The following is a 19,970-nucleotide window of genomic DNA, read 5'->3' on the forward strand; positions in this document are numbered from 1 at the left end:
TGAAGTCTAACGTCAATATTTCAAGGAAAGAAAAGAGGTTTGTGCTGTTTTCTTACAAGAATACCGTCTACGTTACGCACGATTCCTCAACTGTTGTTAAGCAAGCTAGAATAAAAAAAATACTTCTTCCGGTCACAACTTTCAAAATAAAACCATTATTGAAGAACGTGTGCTGCAACGTTTTTGTGTAATACGAAGTACCGAAGATATATAAATACTTATAAAAACGTACACATATACTAAATATATTTAAGGGAGTAATATTAGCAAATCAAAATACTTCAAATACAATGGAGTATTCTTTTTCAAAAAGTGACCAATTTTACGCTTTTATTTTGAAGGCAAAATCGATTATTTTCCGGCGTGTTAACTAGTTCTAGGTAGCTTAACGCAGCTAAAGCGATGTAGCTCGGCTGGCCGTGTTGACAAGCGTTACCATTAGCTCTACATCAATACATTTTACATCAGTTCATGTGAAAAATATGTAAATGATCAAGACACTGGTGTACAACAGTGGCGGCGGGTCGGCAGGTATGTACCCGGGATTTTACTGTTTTGATTGATGTAAACGTTAACGTAAAAATGCGGGCCTTCGCCTGCGACCCCCCCTGTTTTGGTCAGTTAGGGCCTTTCCCTTGTGTTTATATCGGAAGAGTCCGCGGTGCATTGGTTGGATAATGTTAATTGAGCTATCTGTATTCAGTTTGCTTTCCCTGATTTTTATCTTTTGCTACGCATACAATCCATGGTGAAAAGAAGAAATAGCCGGAAGGGAAAAAAAATCCTGCATTATGTGTGTGAGAGCGGGGGAGGGGCTTTAAAGGCCCTGTCTCCAAGCAGTGCTGTGCCCTGTAAGGTCAATTCACTGACTGCCTCTAATAGTTTGCTTTTTATCATTTTCTATTCTCAGAGAGAAGACCAACTGTCAATCCACTGCTGCACCAGCCTACACTTCTCGCCTAAGTGATGAACTCCAGCCATCAGGTGGAAATGGATTTTTACTCCAGTAAATAATAGCAGCTTTTGAATTTGGAGGATCAGCAGCTGGATGTCCTGTGGAGTTAACCGCTAAACATGAAGCCAGTCAGCTATCCCAAGATGACATCGTCTCTGAATGGTGGACATAAAGATTTAGGTTTGGACTGTCTGTTGAGTACCTCGAAAGTGATGTATTGTGAGAAATGTGGATTTGTATCTACAGACACTACGGTGTTCAAGAACCACATGCTGGAGCATATGGGAACGAGATTTTACTGTTTTTATTGCAACAATGTCTCATACAGTGAGGCGGAGCTACACGTTCACCTAGAGCAGCACACCACAAAGTATCCATTCAAATGTCAGCACTGTGGACGGGGGTATATGAGGAGGCAGTGCCTTTTAAAGCACGTTGAGCGTTTGCATGGTAAAGCCAGCGGTCAAGGACTCAATAAGCCCGACATGACAAAAATCACGCATGTCCCCGTCTCCAGTGCCTTACCAAGAGTGCCCGTTGCTGAAGCATCGTCAGTGAGGCCGACTGTTAAGGTTACAATACCAACCACCATTACACCACCAGCCAGGCTAGGCAGAGACAGACAGGGAGGTAAAACAGTGGACATAAATGTACCCAGTGTCTCCAAAGTTGATGCTGAACTGTTTTCCCCTCTAAATGAACTCGTTCAACACAACAGGGCTCTAACTGTTTCGCTTCCAGAAGAAGTAACCATCCCAGCTGGCTGCTTGGTTGAACTTGTTGAGGTCAAAACTGTCAATGGGACCAAGGAACTAAAGCTTAGACTTGTCTCTCAACAAGAAAATGGCTCTGTGATAAAGGACAGTAGGACCACAATCTCACAGAACACTACATTGGGAAAGCCATTATCAACTACATTAAACAATCCAAACGCAATGAAGTTTGCGAGTATGGGGATGTGCACAGTAAACAGGAAACAAGGTGAAACAAAGAATCTGAATGTCCAGCGTCCTGCAGTTATTCCAACCAATGTTGCCAGAAACATCCCCAATCAAGTAAGCAAAGAAAAATGTGCAATCAAAAGAACACTGCAAGAAATGATGAATCTGAATGTGGACTGTGCAGCAGTTGTTCCCACCAAGGTTTCCAAAAGCATCCTGAATCCAGTGAGAGAAGGAAATTGCGGGATCAAAATTACACAGAGAGAAACTGTGAATCTGCATGCGGCACCTCCCGTAATTATCCCTGCCAAGACTGCCAGTCAGTTGCCAAGCATCCTAAATCCAGGAAACATGGGAATGTGCGTATCCCAGAGACCAATGGGAGAGAAAAAGAATTTGATTCCAGGACATCCCACGAGTTTCCCACCTAGGATGATAAGTGACATGAAACGTACTCCTCAAGATTTGCAGGTGGCAGTGAAAGAAGAACCCAGGGAGATCCGCAGCAAGGACAACACTACTTCACATGTGGCAGTGGGCCAGAAACTACAAAGTCTGAAATCAGCCTCTCCTTCCATGAGTGTTCACTTAACTGCAAATGCCCCAGGGAGATCTTCAGCACTCTTGGTCTGTAAGGATAATGTCACTGCAAATCCATCCTTCCTGATGTCGCACACTGCGCGCAGGACTCCGATTGATCCCTTATTAACCAGACAGCCTAAGGTGGAGGGAGGCTCTGCTCTCACAGACTCAAAGACCTCTGCTTGGACCCAGGCAGGGAGATGCAGCGAGAGGGTATTTGAAAGAGACACGTCAGAACCCGAGGGTTTTCCGGTTATCTCGTCTGTGTTTTCATTGAGTCAACAACCAGGGGACGTCCAAAGCTCCATTCAGCCGCTGGTAATGGCTCTACGCGGCATAGTGATGAGTAAAAGTAACTGTTCGGTCACGACCACGCCAGATCACATCAAGACCACAAATGTAATCACAGGGCGTATGGAGGACCCGCTAACATCGGGATACTGTGCCCAGGTGGCCACAAAAGATGTTTCCTTCACCCACGAGCAATTGTTGCCACAAGAGGCCAGTGAGACTGTGAAAATCGAAGAGGCGGATAAGTGTGTCCAACACACACAAACGTTAATTGAGAACCATGACATCAAGGAAGAAACAAATAGTGCCATTACAAAGGACAATAAGTGCAGTCAAAGTCCTGCTCCAAAAGCCCCGCCCTCAGTGGCTCAGCAAGAAGCTGTCTCTACGATTGCCTCACACACGGATGCATCTGTGACTGAAGGCCCTCTACAGCAAACACCAGAATCACCAACAAGTGAGCAGGATATCTCCGCAAGATTCCTGACAGTCTCTTTGAAAAGGATACAAGTAGGCTTGTGGAAACAAAGCAAGAAACGACTGAAACTAAGAAAGATGTCCAAATCTAAGACTCAGGCTCCCATGGGTGGTCTAATTGACAGTGGAGTTCTTCGCCCAACGCCACTGAAGGAGGACCAACTGGTGAAACGACCAGGCCCAAACCAACCTGTGGTGGTGCTCAATCATCCCAAACCCCAAGTTCCCAAAAGGGGAGCAAGAGCGACCGCTGTTGCTGACACAGGAACCTACGAGGTCGTTCCAAAGTGCCAAATCTTGAAGATGAGGTTGAGCAAAGTCATGGGGCAGAAATATGAGGTGATGGGTTGCACCGTAAGGGTTTTTCCCTGAGTTGCTTAGACAATGTGTTAATGGACATGAAAAATGTAAATTTACATTGAAATGACAAGTACCACAACAGGATGATGCTGACATTAGAGAATGACAAAATATTAAGTCAAGCATTTTCTGTATGGGAACATAAGCGGAAGATGTTGACATTTGAGAATGACAGGACATTAAGTCAAATATTGTCTATATAGGCATGGTAAACACTTCATGTGCAATGCAGTTGGACTGCCATGAGTGATAGAAGATGGATCACCTACTGTAGTAGTTAGCAGTCACCGAAACACAGATATTAAGTACTGTAAGTTTCAGAAACAAGTGTTAATATTAGACTGAAAAGTCATCTTGGATCATTGGTAATGCATGTGCTGTATATACTGTATGTCATTTTACAAAGATACAGTTTGCTTTCTCTTGAAGTCCCACCTGTAGCCACTTTGCAGAGGAATTTTTTTTTCACTCCAACTCATTTCACATGGGGATGCAAAATGCAAAGGTGAAAGCAGCTCAAAATGCATCATTGCTATCGCAGAAAAACACGTAACTGCAGTTTTTAGCTTTTTTTTCTTACTTGAATTGAAGTTTAAATGGCCATCTACATGTTAAAACCCCATTGTATAATTTCAAAAATACATGAGTATCAATGAGGAAATGTGCATTCTTCATTCCTGAACCTTTTGCAGATGTGTGTTTTTTGTCCTACACAGCATTATGATACCGGTGTGTTCTTGTTTAAAATATAATCATGATGTATGAGGTTCTAGGCCTATGATGAAAGTTATAGGTCTTGGTTGCCCACAGTTATATCCCTCAGTTATTGTACATATTGCTATGAATATAAAATGTGATGCCTGGTGTTCATACTTTGTCTAAGGAATAGCTAACATTTCATGGCCTCTTCTGCAACATTTCTGCTGTGCATTACTTTCTTAGATGTTAGTCAAACATTGCCAAGTGTCTGAAGCTGCCGTGCAGTCATCAGTCTTTGTTATAAACAATATAATTCTTTAGACAGTGTTTGATAATTCACTCTAAATGTTTTACCTTGCCTTTCTTTCACTCATCTGTGTGAGAATTCATATTCCTGTTTAGTAGAAACAGAAAGTTGTTTTAATTTGTTATATATTTTAAGTGTCCATTATCATTGTGTTTCATGCTTTTATATAAGCACGTGTATCTTTTCATATTTTTTTTTTTAATTAAAACAAAGTAAACGTTGTCACAGTTTGTATACCCAATTAGCTTTTACCCAACACACTTGCATCACTTGAGATGCTCATGAACATAATATAACCTCTGTCAAGGAATTATGGATCTTATGGATCCTGACATTCCTTTGCCTGAGAGAAAAGCGTTAGAGCCTGTTGACATGAGACAGCAATGCCCCTCCTTAAGGGAAAGGCCTGTCTAAGTGGCTCTGCTATTGAGGGAAAGCAATTAGGCAGTTAGGTGAGTGTTTGTCTGTGTGTGTGTGTGTGTGTGTGTTTATCACTGAGTCCCCTACTGAATAGTCCTCAGATGAATGGCTCTGTGATACAGGCAGATTTAATTCCCTTGTGGCCACGCGCCCATTTCTTTATCTCAGAGTATTTCTATGGTCCCTCATTAAAGGGAGGAGATGGTTAAGGGGACTTGGGACTCCATAAAGCAAGTGTTTGCTATTGTGTGCTTGTAACTTTTGTGTGTTGAGAATAAACCCCCGTAAAACTTAGTTACTCTGTGTTTGTCATCTTTGGTTCAATACCAAATGGCATGGAAGCAATACAAGTTTGAAGTTGAATAAATTTGACAGAAGTCTCTCAGTGAGGGAAAGTAGAAGAGAAGAGGGAGACTCAGCTGGAGGAATAATTGAACCAGGTAAGACTATATTACGATTATATTACTGGTAGCTCATAAGGCATAGGCTCTGCCCTCTTCACTATGTAATGTCAAGGGACTATTAGAGGTGGCTTGTTTGCAAACAGGTTAAACACACACAGAGAACCGTGGGTCTTTGAGCTCTGCTGCTGAAGCCGGTCGAGTGTCACGAGTGCAGTCAGGGTGGTGACCTTTGACATGCACAGTTTGAAAAAAACAAGTCTCACAAAGAATGTTTACGTGCCCCAATAAATCGAAAGATATGTGTTAAGTGGGTCATGCTTACTCTTGATTATGATCTTACTCCAGTTAAGATAATCAGATAAAGGCATTTACAAGACAATTTCAGATAAGAGTATTGTTAAGATTGAATTATTAGTCTGCCTGTAAACATACACACAAACAGAAGAGAAAAATAAAAACTTTGTTGACAACTTTTTTCATCAAAGAATCAACTGCGGCTGGTGTTTGCTGCTAGCAATATTACCACTAACTCCAAGCTCAGCGTAGCTCTAGTAAAGCTATGATCACGCCCAGAATATGACATCATTGGCAATACCAGCCCGTGAATGTGAGTATACAATGAACAGTGCAGTCAGTGAAGTTATAGCTGGTTAACATCAGCAGCTTCGGGTTAAGGCGCGAGCAGCAGTGCATAACACCTTTGATAGGTGGATTGTGGCCTTGGGTTGCGTCAGTTACAACACTTCATCAATAGCTGACGTCCATTTGATGATGGAGCAGCAACTCGCAAACTCCCAAATGGCCTCCACTTTCCCTCACTCCCTCCTCTCCCACACTGCATTGCTCCTCCAGTCTCTTCCCAGTTACTTCCTGGTAGGAGAGCAGCGGTGGTGAGGGAGGGGAGGGAACGAGGAGGAGGAGTGAAAAGGCTTTGGGATCCTCCCCATGTGAGTATCATGCATTCGTTTTTTCATTCAGGCGAGATCAGCTCCAGTGTTTGTCAGTTGGGATTCAGGAGGTCCGTGTTTGCCTCTTTTTAGGCAAACACTGAAGTATTAAAAAGCACACAGCACTCAGTTGTGTAATTTTCCATAGCTTCTTTTTTTTAATTAAAACAAAGTAAACACTCTCACAATTTGTATACCCAGTTAGCTTTTTCCCCAACATACTTGTATCACTTGAGATGCGATCATGAACATAATACAACCTCAGTGGATGTTTTGGGTGAGGTACGTTGCATATTCCAAAACATTAACTGTATCTGGAAGACAATATAGGCCACAACAATGAAAGTGAACATTGCAAATTACAGGAAAAAAAAGACAAGTCAGACAGGATGAAAGAGTTATCTTAGCTGGAATGGCACATGTTTCATACTAGCAGCTGGTCAACATCTTTTTTTGTTATTGGGCATGTCAACACACAGTTCCCTGGGAATTTGCTTGTTGACAGATTCCTCCCGTTGATGAGCACTATTGGGAATATGGAGTGGAATTTGATGATGTCTGCCACAGAGTCAAACATCTGAGGAAGAATAAGATTTATTTAGACAGGTAATCTCATTGAGACACGGGGTCCCATTCTCAAGAGAGACCTGGTGAGATGTGAGTAAGATGTGAGTATAATGAAGGTACTTGTTGAACTAGCTTTTTGAATTTGTGTACTCACATCATTTGCCCGCTGTCCTGTTCCGAGGGCGTACTTGCTGGTGCTCTCCATGAATCGGATTTTGACATTGTACACTTTCCTGTCATGATACACGGCCAAGACCAAGGGTTCGCCGGTGGTGTTGTTTGAACAGTCTCGCACCAAAAAAGCCCCATCCTAATGTGGTCAATGTCATAAGATTACAAAATAGGACAAGATTAATCTTCAAATACAGACATATACAGTATTAATTTCATTGTATATTACATATAAGGGATACCTTGTTCACCAGGTGTAAGGCATGCTCAGCTTCTGCGCGATTACAAGGCCCAACATACCAGTCTTCTTCATAATAGGTCTGGCAAATAAGTTACAATTCGTTGGACAGTGAATTTACATCTATAGGGCAACTTTACTTCATTTTGTGAAACTACATGACATCATTTTTCAGTGTGTGGCACAATCTATAACTTTGCTTTATCCAGTAAGTAGTACCTGTTGAGGCTTTTCCATTGGAACAAACTCATGTTGGTCAAAGTCTTCTTTAGTCTGAGGCCACTCATGGTGCTGACGCTTTGTTGATGCCCTTTCTATCAGTAGATTTTATTATTTACTCAATAATTATTATTATTTATATTATTTAATCAATAATTGCATTAAATGTTCTCTATTATTGAACAATTATATTAAATGTTCTGTATTAAATGTTCTATGATGTTCTGTAGCATCACTTACCTAGATTTTGATGTGACCTAAATAAAGAGTAAATACAATTATTATATAATACAATATAATATCATATAATATCATATAATCATACTACTTGGGAAGGTAGGAAAGGCTCACAGAACTGCACCTTTTGTCTATTTGATGTTGAGCATCCAAATCCAAAGAATGTCTTTGATTGGTGTGGTTGGCTGAATCACTTTCAGAGCTCTGTGCACCTGAAATATACTAGACATTATTACAGCTTTCAAAATCTGGTTTCCCAAGTGTTGCATTCACAATTATGTATAGTTCTCACCTGTGGTAGATGCACTGAATTCTGCCTGTTAAATAGGAAGAAAAGACAATTTGTTGAAAACAATATGCCAAGAGAGTAAAAATGTTCTTTCTAGCAAGGACAAGATTTTGCTTGTGCAGAATAGAATACATTTCTCATTTAAACATGGTGAATTAAGGTGCTGCATGTTTGCCTACTTACATGTTTAGTTGCTCTCTGTCCACTGAAACAAAAAATACATTGCATCATTCATACATGACAACACATCATGTTTTTGCAAAGAAAGGCTCCAGAGAGGTTCATTTCTGTAGATGATATTTCTACCCAGCAGATGGTGCTATTGCTACACTGTACAAAACGTTAGTTATTTTTGATACTTTATTGATCCCTAAGGAGGAAATTCACTTGCCCCCCTCCACATGGAGGTCAGAGGTCAGGCTCAGCTACAGAACAGCGACCCTGCAGCTGGTAGGGATTCAGTGTCTTGCTCGAGGACACTACAGCAGGGAGGATGTTTGTCATTATGGGGGCTTGAAACCAGGCCTCCCAGCTGAGGGACGGCCTCGCTACGCACTACCTGCCCTGCTGCAAATTAGCATGAGCAGGGCGGATATATGAGTGTAGAGAACTCACTCTCTCCTGCAGGCTTTCTGTAGATTCAGTCCAGAGATCTGATTCATTAGGTCTTTGGTTATCGATGGAGGAGACCTGGAACAACACAGACTGAAGCCGTTAACGCAGTCCATTCAAACTCATCTACTGAATTGTTTTGTAACTTGGACAATAGTTACCTTTGCGGGAGCTGTGTGTGCTAGAAAGGAGAGAAGAGGGATCACTCGCTTTATTAATTACAAGCAACACAATTTCCACACACATACACACACACACATGCCGACGTCATGACAAACAGACTCAACAATACACCATGCATATGTTTATGACAGATGCTGTGTGTTTACCTGTTCTCTTGGCTGCACAGCTGGCACCCTCTCATCTGTGAAAGAAACAGTTGAAACTACTGTATGCTCACGTGTGTGTACAGAACCGTGGAATAAATTTGCCTTTATGGTCCAAAACAAAACTCTCTGGAGGAAATGTTTTAAGTTAATTATGCACAGTTACCCAGTTGGGTCCTTCTTCTGCCTGGCTTCAGGTTTCTATTTACAGCAGGTCCTGCGTTTCACAGAACAGATACCATTCGCCACCATAAATCTAGTCATGTTTATTTATATAGTTGTTTATCACAAGCATGTCTCAAAGGACTTTACATACATCATCATCATATACACTACCAGTCAGAAGTTTGGACACACCTGATTGAATGTGCTATGTTTTCCATTATCTTAAAGCCATTTTGATCTAAAAGCTTGTGCTTAAATGCTTGAAATTAGTTTCTTAGACAAATATAAATAGTGAAGTTGATGCCTATGTATGAATTCCTTTCCAAAGTCTTTGCCTTTCCATCAAGGCAAAGGGCGGCTCCTTTAAAGAATCTAAAATATAATATAGTTTTGATTTGTTTAACACTTTTTTGATCACTGCATAATTCCATTTGTGCTATTTCATAGTTTTGATGTCTGTACTATTATTCTACAATGTGGAAAATAGTAAAAATAAAGAAAAATGTGGTGTTTCCAAACTTTTGACTGGTAGTGTAAATACATACCCATAGTACATTGTATACTGTTACATAATACATGTACATGTACATCATATAGTACATCATATACATACTACATCATACTACATCTACTATAAACAGGTAGAATAATGTCCCTAACACTGCCACCTCCACCACCAACAAAACTGTGTATGTATTTTATGCTACAGTTTTGTGAGTTTACCTGGATTAAATGGAATTTCTCTGGGTGGACGTCTAGGCGGGGTGGAGTTACCCTGAGGAAAACACAACATAAGCAGACATTTACAGTAGGCCAACTGTAATGCCAACCTCATTCGAATAAAAAAACAACAACAACTTACACTTGAGTTTGAGCACAGGCTCTGAGCAGATGATGACCTTGGAAGATCCCTGTCTGGAAAACAAAAGAAATGTTACGATCACCCAGGCTGCTGTTATCAGTGATAGCAGTCATAGTAGTTTTAGTGGTAGAAATGTTAGCTGACAGTTGAAACAGTTTTAAATTTTCAGTTGTTCCAAATCCCTGCAGTAAATTGCAGTAGCGGGCAGTATCGATTACAGTGCGAGGAACACTCAGAGCGTGCTCAAACTTAAAAGCCACATATAAAGTTTGTGAATCTACAGCTGTGAAGCCCCCGGCTGTGACCGACTGTGGGCCACATCCACACAGGAGAGAGAAGAGAGTCTATTCACACTACATGCTTCCTCTCTCCCCTTCCAGCTCCTGGATAATTGTATATCTCCCACAGTCTGACTCAGCCTACAGATGGCCCCGGAGACCCACTAGCAGGCCATGCTCACTCAGCATGAGCTCTCTCTTAGATCCACGCTGCTTTCATTCTCACCAGTTTCCAATGGAGCTGTTATTTTTGCCTGCGCTTCACTCTCGACTCCATTCTAATTATGTTCACTGGAGCTTTGCTGTGCAGGAGAAGAAAATAAACTCACCTTCATTGTGTCAAGTGGAGTGCATACAATACTGAATTTTTGGCAACTTTGGAAGTTTTGATTAATGCTTAGGTTTTTTGATGCTTAGGCGATTCCAGTCTATATTTATGAACCGTTTTCTATTTTTATGGCATTTCAACTTTTTTGGACTGTTTACAGTGAAGAGAGACAGGAAGGATGAGAGCGAGAGAGGATAACATATTCACACCTTGGACGTCACAAACACTTGGTGCCCACTGAGCCGCAAGGAAGGGCTTTTTCTGGCTTACTGGTTTGATCATCAAGGTTATTATTGTAAACGAAACTAAGATGAAAATGTATTACTAATATTGTCATACATGGAAATAAAGACACTTTGTGAAAAAACTAAAACGGAACTAAAATGATCTGGTCTATTTGTAAAATAATCAAATGTTGATAACATGCAAATAAAATAAAGATCTAAGCAAAATATTTTTGGTTTTTGTCTTTTTGTTTATGTGCAGGGTAAAAAAGAATTTTGGGCAAAGGACTTTTGGCTGTTATTACTGAAGCACTAATTGAAAAATCAATGTAAATCAATTTTATAAAGAAATTATGATTATTGTTTGTATTACACAATACCTGTTGCAAACATGTACAAAACACCTGTTTGAACTTCTATCATTATAGCTTTAAAAAATGGCACACCTACCAAAAATACTCTGAAACTACAACTGAAACTAATTAAAAACTAAACTAAAACTACCAAACCCACACTGAAAACTATCTAAAACTAAAATCAAAATTTAAATAAAAATTGAAAACTATCTAAAAATAAAAACTAATAAAAAACCCTAAACTGTAATAACTCTGTCACAGACTTGTTTGGTCCTACCTGCATACTCTTGGTCAGCATGCAGAGGCCTGGCTGGCTGGATGTGCACATTGAGCACATCCTCCTGGTCGTCGTCCACCACATGGTACTCCGGCTCCTCAACGTTGTTGTGGTAACCGCATCTCTGTTTGTTCTTCTGCCCTTTCTTGCTGCGTTCCTGTGGAGAGCAAAGTGCAACTTCTTCAGATGAGACTAGATCGACCTGCAAAACCACAGGGCCTCATTTGTTACATGTTCTTATGCAGAAATTTTGTGCTTACAATCTAATCCAAGGCTAAGTCTGTGATTTATAAGCAATTCTCTTGTTGTCAAACTCAGTAGTTTACATTGTTTCTTCCAATTGTCTGTGATATATCAAAAGCTAAAACTAAATTGTATTCTCACTCAATGTGTGAATGTTCTGGAAATCATTTATTATTTTTTCAACATGTTCTTTGCAAGCTGGAGCTTTCTGCCTGGCCTGGCCCAAATACTGACAGTGCAGACAGTCAGTCATATTTATAAACAAAACACAATATCAGCTTCCCTGAAAGTTTAGTACAATAGAGACTAATTGGACTTTAGATGCTAATGTGCATCTATTGACCAGGACTTAGTTTCCCAAAACCGTCTTAACCCAAAGATCATCTTATAATGGTGCAAAGGTTAACTTAGCACTAAGCTGCTCTTGGGAACCCCTTAACTTAACTTGATAGCTGTCTTTAGACCAGTTAAATCGACAAAGCCAACAATAACATTCCAGTATTTTCTCATTTTTTTATGATCGTCTTTCGGTTCCATCCTGGGCTGACACTTCACCTAACATTGATATTATATTACGCACATTCACCACTGATAAGCAGGGGAAACTATTATGAGGTGTTGCAGCACAGCCCACTACTTCTTTCCATGAGCTTTCCTTTAGCCTTTCACTTCACAGACACACACCCCCACCCACATGCAAAGAAACATGCATTGACACCATGCATTGCAAGTGTGCTAAATAATGAACAAAAATATAATGGTGTGTCTAATAAGCCTCATTATAATAACTTTTCTATGCAGACTTTTCTACTTCAGTTGTTTGGCACACAGTAAAACTGATCATCAAAGCAACTTATGTAATGCAGTTCAGTTAATTAATGCAGTTCTTTGATGTTACAAACCTGAGTTGTACATAATGTGTAATTAAATAATTAGCTGACTTATTATTTGGTGGAACAACTCATATAAGACATTAGATGAGGCCAAGTTGAAATAATTTGTGATTCATTCATTGTATGATTGACTATAACACATTTCAAGTGTGTTGTATAAACAAATAAGAATAAATACATTGAAACAAACTGTAAATATGATTTGGTGAGGAATATCAGCACAAACAATAGCAACACTTTACTCTCAACTCCTTAAAAGTTGAATGCATACACTTAAAGTTGAATGAAATGGAAGGAATAGAGGAAGATTTAGCATACATAAACCAGATGTAATAATTAAACATAGCTGCTTTTTCTTGGCTTATATTGTGCTTCATATGAATTTATACATCCCATTTTCTGACTAAAGATTGACTCTTACTATATAGTTTAAATGCTATGTTTCATATTTAGCAGTAGTGGTGAATTTTAGCTGTGGATGCTTACAAAGCTTTGACATTGAAGTATAATTGAATTGGTCCAAACCAACCTAAAATAATGTTAACAGAAGATCTCCACAGCACTGGGCCATATTTGGCAAGTTTCCCATTAATACCAAAACATTGAAAGCAGAATTCTGGTCTGTTCCTGCCACTGACAATGACAGGGACAGAGCAGCATCTCACTCTTTTCTCATTTCTGTGCTAAAAGGTAATTACACAAGGGGTTGCAAGCTCTAAAAGTTTCCCCTGGGAACAGTCATGCGGAACCAGCAGGGAAATGGTGTGGATATGGGCACCATAACTCACCATTATCACAGCAGACTCATGGCTGTTCCTTCTCTCTGCAGCTAACGAGGGGGTGAAACAAAAACGAAAAACATCATTAGTTTGGCATTCAGCACGAGGATGTGGCCTTCCAAGATAGTATGTCCTTGGATTTTTTTCTCAACTGTTACACATGCAAGAGTATGATCTTTATGCAACTAAATGGAGCTGTTTTTGGCCCCTCTGCTTGTTGCATATGACCTGCTGTACATTTTCAGCATTCAGTGGAAAGCAAGTAGATCTGCATTTACTGAGAAACACTTAGATTATCAAAATTAGATTTTATTATCGACATGAGCACCTGGGTTGTGAAAAGATCCCTCTGGTAGGTGGGTGGTGCAATTAGAGGAGCAGCTGTAGCTTAAACATAGAAACATATGAATTAGCAAATTGGATACATTCGGTTAGCCTTCACAGCATCACACTCAGCCTCCAGGATTAGTCAGTCATTCTAATGTGATTAGATGCCTATCTCTATATTCAGTACAGAACTGATTCAGAGTACAGTAGAGCGGTCAAAGAATTATTATTATCGTGATTATTATTTATTAATGATTATTATTTTTCTATTTCTATTTTTCTATTATTATTATTTTTTTAAATAATACTAACAACAACATCAACAACAACAATATTATTATTATTGTTATTATTATTATTATTATTATTTATAGAACTTTTCCAAAACAAAGTTACAAAGTGCTTCACAACCAATGAAAATATAAATGAACAACTGACACTGATCAATAAAACAGATAGAACAATGACATGAAAAAGTATAATATAGTCCCAGCCGTACGGGTAAGATAAATAGAATAAATAAATAGCAGACAAGGCAAAATGAATGAACGCGAAAGATTATAGAAAGGACTTACGATAAGGCTGAGGAACTCAGGCAGGCTCAAAGATCAAAAATTCAGAAAGATAAGTGTCGTGCCATGCAAAGCCTTAAAAATAATCAATAAAATCTTAAAATCAATTCTAAGACAGACAGGCAACTAGTAAAGAGACGCTTAAATTTGATGTGTCTTAGTTTTGGTTAAAAGCCTTGCTGTAGTGTTTTGAACACACTGAAGCCGTTCTACCTGTTTTTGGTTAAGGCAGGTAAACAAAGCATTACAGTAGTCATGGCAAGATTAAATAAAAGCATGTATATTCCTCTCTGTATTTTATTCCTCTCTGTTTGAAATTTAAGATCTAATTTCCCAGTGATCCTGAGATAGAAGAGACATGACTGAGCAAGATTTTTGGTGTTGCTCCAAGTTAAGGCACAGGTCCAATGGGATTCTTGGAGGCTTGCGTAAGATGTAGAGATAGAGAATAGAAGGCATGGAAATGTGTTCAGGGCCTATAACAAGGACTTCAGTTTTGTCTGAATTTAATTACAAAAAAATGTTGACATCCAGTACTTCACTTCTGCAAAAAACAGTTATACAGAGAGGCCATTCACTTGGCTTGACTGAGAGGTACAACTGGGTATCATCAGCATAGCAATGGAAAGAGATAATATGCCACCAAATTAAGTGACCCAGAAGAAAGGAAGACTAAAATCGGTCCAAGAATAAAGCCTTGTGGGAGACCACATGTGATCAAGGACTGTGAGGAGAAACAGCCATCAGTGGACACAAGGGATTTTCTATCAGTCGAATAGAAAGAAAACCAATTTAAGACGGACAATGAAATACCAACCCACTCCCCCAATCTATCACTAAGAATGAGTACAGCAAAACGTTACCAAAAGCAGCACTTAGGTCAAGCAGGACCAACATACATACAGCAGTCACCTGCATCAGGAGGGAATATTAGGAGTATTACACTATTCATCTTAAATAAATATCTCGGCAAATGGGGGGACGAGTGTGTCACTTCCCCTTTTATTGTACAGTATTCACCTTAGATATACCAAATATCACCCAACTAATGAGTGTACTTACACACTCTTTGAAAGAAAATAAAACTCGCTTCTGTCATAGGCTGTCTACACAGATTATTCAATTATCAACGAGTGCAGAGGATTAAAATGGCATATTTCCACGGATCTGTCATAGAGGCTTAGAGAGAGATGTAGAAGCACAGGATTATGTATGAATACGATGCAAATACAATGCCAGGCTTCGAGAAATTCACAATGTCAGGTTGATCTGGATGTCAGGAGTGACACTGCTTGGAGTTTTCCCGTCACATCTGGTAACTCAGTAAGTCCTGCTTCATTAAAGGCTCCAGCCCAAATGAACAGTAATCAAGTCTGACAAGGAAATAATTGAGTGACAAAGGGCCGCTACATTTCTGCCTCGTACCTTTTCATCACGTCTTTGCACTATGCTTGAGATATGGGTCTTTGTCACACATTCTCCATTTGTGTCACATTTGAGCTTTTTACAGGGTGCCCACACATTTTCATGGATAACATTTCAAAACTTTTCCATGACTTTTCAAGGATCCATAATAGAATTTCCATGTAATGTGAGGCGGTGACTCTGAATCAATACCAGAAAGTATTACTACACTGGACAAATAGGACACACCTCTTTATATTGGATTTTAGTGCTTTAGAGTCACTGCATCACATTACATGGAAGCTACTGAAATAAAACATGAATTTTCCATAAAAATATTAATATAAAATACAAGAAGCACTAAAATCCAATATAAAGAGGTGTGTCCTATTTGTCCAGTGTAGTAATAATTTCTGGTATTGATTTGGAGTCAGTGGGTCACATTACATGGAAGCTATTGAAAAAAAAAAAAAGAATTTTCCATAAAAAAATATTTATAAAAAATAGAAGAAGCACTAAAATACAATATGAAGAGGTGTGTCCGATGTGGCCTGTATAGTAATAATTTCTGGTACTGATTTGGAGTCACTGGGTCACATTACATGGAAGCTATTGAAAAAAATGCCATTATTTTTTATTAAAATATTTATGTAAAATAAATAAATTACACATTAGCAATCAAAATAAGTGTGCTACATCAATTTAGTATACTTTTTTAATCATAATTTTCACTAATATTGTCAAGTCAGCATGAAGGTATTGAATGATTGTTTATAATGATTGTTTTTGTGTCAATTAAACAGTAATTTATTGACGGTCCCTAAGTCAGCCTCCAGCGGTTAAGCGCGAGGTTCTGGGAGGTGAGCTAACCGTCCTCCTACTGCCAACACTGGGTGAAACTGAGTAAGAAGACGCCGCTGTCCCGAGTGAATGTCTGTCGAATATCCAACTTAAAACTAACTTCACGTAGAAGTTAGGAAACGTACGTGATAGTAAACAAAACGTTGTCACGCATCGACACATATTAGAGCTACGTTACGTCAACAGCTACAGAAAATAAATTTGCCGTTATGTTACATTACGTGGAAGGTTATCCATGGAAGATTACTGTAACAATTAATTTCATTACACACAACAAAATTCCACGACTTTTCCAAAACTTTCAAGGATTTTACTAATTCCATGACTTTTCCAGGCCTGGGAAATGAGATTTTGAAATTCCATGACTTTTCCAGATTTTCCATGACCGTGGGAACCCTGTTTTTAGGACATGGTGTCAATTAAATAAATAATTTGCCCTGGAAAATAGGTAAGAAGAGGAAGAGAAATATGGGGTCAGGAGGACCAATCAATCACTCTGACTGGCAGTTTTTTTTATCTTTACAAAAGACAATGCCCAGCCATAATCAAATATCCCTTTGTCTGTGAAGGAGAACAAAGCAGGAACTAGGAAGGACCCCCCCCCCCCAGAAGTTAGGGCATCTAGGCAACACCAGGGATTGTGAAATGCCAGCAGACATCATGGGCCAGCAACTCACAGACCCAGAAGGGAGACTCAAACCTTGGAGTGGATTTGGCACTGTGGTGCAACACTCAGTGGGCTGCTTACTTTGTAGAGCTTACTGAGCCAGGGGAAGATGTTTTGGATGAGATATGAAAGGCAGAAGATTAGATATATAGAGCTAGCGTCTGAGGCTGAGCAGCAAGTCTGGAACGTAAACTTCTGCCCCATGGAAATTGGGTGCCGAGGATTTGCGGCTGCTCAAACCCCTAGACTACTTAAGGATTTGCTAGCAGGCTTTGCTACGGGCCATCAAGGAAGTAGCAACTCAGGGGAGAAGCCAGTGGCTCTGGCTGAAGAGAGGCGATACCAACTGGGGCTGAAATTAGGAAATCAATCTTATAACCACAGCATGGGCATGGGATACTGTAGATAACTTGTGTATTAGGATTGGTCATAAACTGTCATGCACTATTGTCGATAATATTCTTGTTGGTGTTGACGTGGCCACTTGATGCACTGATGAGTCGACACTGATGATGTTGCGTGACAGTTTATATATACGGTACTTTTTTAAACCAGCACTCCCTTGACACTGCGTTACAAGAACCAATTTAAACTATTGAAATTTATAGTTTGTAAACAGGTGTCAGTAAAGTAAGGTGTACAGTAAATGTTGAGATTCATGTTTAAAAGTCCATGTTCTTTCTTTTGTTGATATTGAGTTTGAAAATGATTTTGAAATGATGTTGACACTCATCAGGTTTACAAGTTTCAAGTTTGTTTTCGTTTGTATGTTTTGTTTTACTTTCACTAAGTTGGATCATTATAGCGTAGAGGTTCATCAAACTATTGTTCACTTTGAGGATGATGATATTGTAGTTTGATGTTGACTGCATGATTAGCACCAAGTGCAAATATAGAGCAAGCGGTGCTGGGATGCTGGAATTTACTTTTGAGCCTTTTGTTGTGTAATGGGCCTGATTCAACCTGATTCAAAACTTTGAGATAATTGATAATAAAAACCACTAAAGAGTCTAAATGACTGCTCACATCCTAATTCCATATAACATGAGGTGATTGCATAAAGGAATTTAAAATCAGATCCTGTGTATTTGAAATCCAAGAGCCCCTAGAGAGTTGTTCTTGAATTTTAATCGAAGCACGATTTACAGCTCCGGTAGCAAATGTAATATGTCTGCGTTTCAAAGCCCGTCTCCTCTTTGTACCTCCATACACGTCGTTTGAATCTATTTTTACAGCAGACCAACAATTATGCTTGGCTGCTCTGCCATTGCTTTTTACATGTATACCCACTGAGACAGATACAGCAATTGAAAACTGAGAATAATTCAGTGACAACCTACCTGTTTAGAAGGCTGTTGTAGCACAAGCGCACTCAATGACAGACGTTCAGCTTAACCTTGAACCAGCATCAGTGAGCGCCCAGCAATTTCTGCCAATTTGGTCTTACACTCTAGTCTACAATCTTGCTATCACTCCCATAGAGCTACAGAGATACATCTGCTAAGACGGCTGACTGACTGAATCGAGCAGCCCACTGCAGTAACCCAAAATCACTTCCTGTGTGGTGAGTTACTGGCCTATAACTAAGGTCTTCACTGATGCATTAGACGGCTGAGAGTGTAAGGTGTATGGGAGGCTTCTTGTGCAGCTGTGGTCTGACTTCACAGGTGTTGATGTATACAGTTATTAGGTGTGGGCATGCACAAAACATTTTGTGGATGCATTCTTTGTGACATGGTTATTCTGTTCATCAGTGTTTCAGCACTACTAATTTCTAAAGGACCCTTGTGTATTACAAAAAAAGTCATTCTGACAGGTGTTTATTAACAGGAACCCTTGAGGTTTCCTGTGTTTCCTTTTCGCTATGCAACACTAATGACGTGCCTGTTTACACCGGACATAATATTCACTGATTTCAGCAAGCCTTTTTATCAGTCAGTATGAGACTACAGCTATATTGCGACTGCACAAAATTGAAAATGTGCAACATCTGTTTGTTTTTCTAACAGCATGCAAGAAAACAGGTGCATATTTTCTCATAAAAGCTCTTGCCCCTATGTCTCAGATTCTGGCCCCCACCAATTGTTCAGTAAATCAGGTTCAAACAGTTTTCCAACGCTACAGGTATTTCTCTTAATTTGAGCCAGAATGTTGTGACATTTCAACATCTGCTCTCCAAAGTGCAAAGGGTAGCAGTGTGACATTTACTCTTTTCATTAGATCATCTCCCCATCTGGGTGCGTTTCTATATCAGGCAAGGGGGGGGAAACATAATTCCTGTTTGTGAAAACATTTCATTCAAGCTTAACCTTTTAAAGTGATATTTCACTTTAGTGGAACATTTTCACTTTATAGCATGCACACTCTACAAGTTCATGGACTGTCAACTGTCAATTGTTATGATACAGTAGTGTCAATCATTGGCTTCTAATTTGAAAACATTGCCCTTTTACAATCTCCAGCAATGTGACCTGTATGTTTTTTTTCAGTGTTTTGGGTCAAATGTGTAATTTTTTGTAGTTATCAATAAGAGTCTGCGTGCCAGTGGTGGTGACTATAGATTAATATGACTTATTGATCCCTGTGTGATACCAGTTTGCTTTAAAATCCGTTAATATTTGTTGATCATACCAGTTGCCAGGCTCTGGCCACATCTCCAGTACTTCTGACAATATCAATGTGATGGCAATAT

At 39.5% G+C, this 19,970-nt stretch overlaps 2 protein-coding genes across 5 annotated transcripts; one reads left to right on the top strand and one right to left on the bottom strand.

Annotated features, from left to right (window-relative positions):
* The first annotated feature begins 390 nt into the window (after positions 1-390).
* znf518b (zinc finger protein 518B) lies at positions 391-5,306 on the top strand. Its single transcript, XM_071900315.2, has 2 exons — positions 391-531; positions 911-5,306. Exon 2 carries the CDS (start codon positions 1,075-1,077, stop codon positions 3,616-3,618), a length of 2,544 nt encoding a protein of 847 aa, XP_071756416.1. The 5' UTR covers positions 391-531; positions 911-1,074; the 3' UTR covers positions 3,619-5,306.
* Positions 5,307-6,528: 1,222 nt separating this feature from the next.
* clnk (cytokine dependent hematopoietic cell linker) lies at positions 6,529-18,792 on the bottom strand. Of its 4 annotated transcripts, none has more exons than XM_078289199.1 (18): positions 18,619-18,792; positions 13,776-13,828; positions 13,457-13,497; positions 11,533-11,689; positions 10,070-10,122; positions 9,931-9,982; positions 9,209-9,259; positions 9,046-9,080; positions 8,878-8,897; positions 8,720-8,794; positions 8,288-8,309; positions 8,108-8,132; positions 7,940-8,027; positions 7,819-7,835; positions 7,579-7,673; positions 7,364-7,441; positions 7,105-7,260; positions 6,529-6,960 (listed from the first exon to the last, which is right to left on the bottom strand). In XM_078289199.1, exons 3-18 carry the CDS (start codon positions 13,457-13,459, stop codon positions 6,808-6,810), a joined length of 1,080 nt encoding a protein of 359 aa, XP_078145325.1. In that variant the 5' UTR covers positions 13,460-13,497; positions 13,776-13,828; positions 18,619-18,792; the 3' UTR covers positions 6,529-6,807. The 4 variants fall into 4 exon arrangements, with proteins under 4 accessions (XP_078145325.1, XP_078145323.1, XP_078145324.1 ...); XM_078289197.1 differs by having other exon boundaries at positions 13,776-13,834; XM_078289198.1 differs by lacking the exon at positions 18,619-18,792 and adding an exon at positions 14,350-14,378.
* Between the last annotated feature and the right edge of the window lie 1,178 nt (positions 18,793-19,970).

This window comes from Centroberyx gerrardi, chromosome 16 (genome assembly GCF_048128805.1).
Source record: "Centroberyx gerrardi isolate f3 chromosome 16, fCenGer3.hap1.cur.20231027, whole genome shotgun sequence".
Lineage (NCBI taxonomy): Eukaryota > Metazoa > Chordata > Actinopteri > Beryciformes > Berycidae > Centroberyx > Centroberyx gerrardi.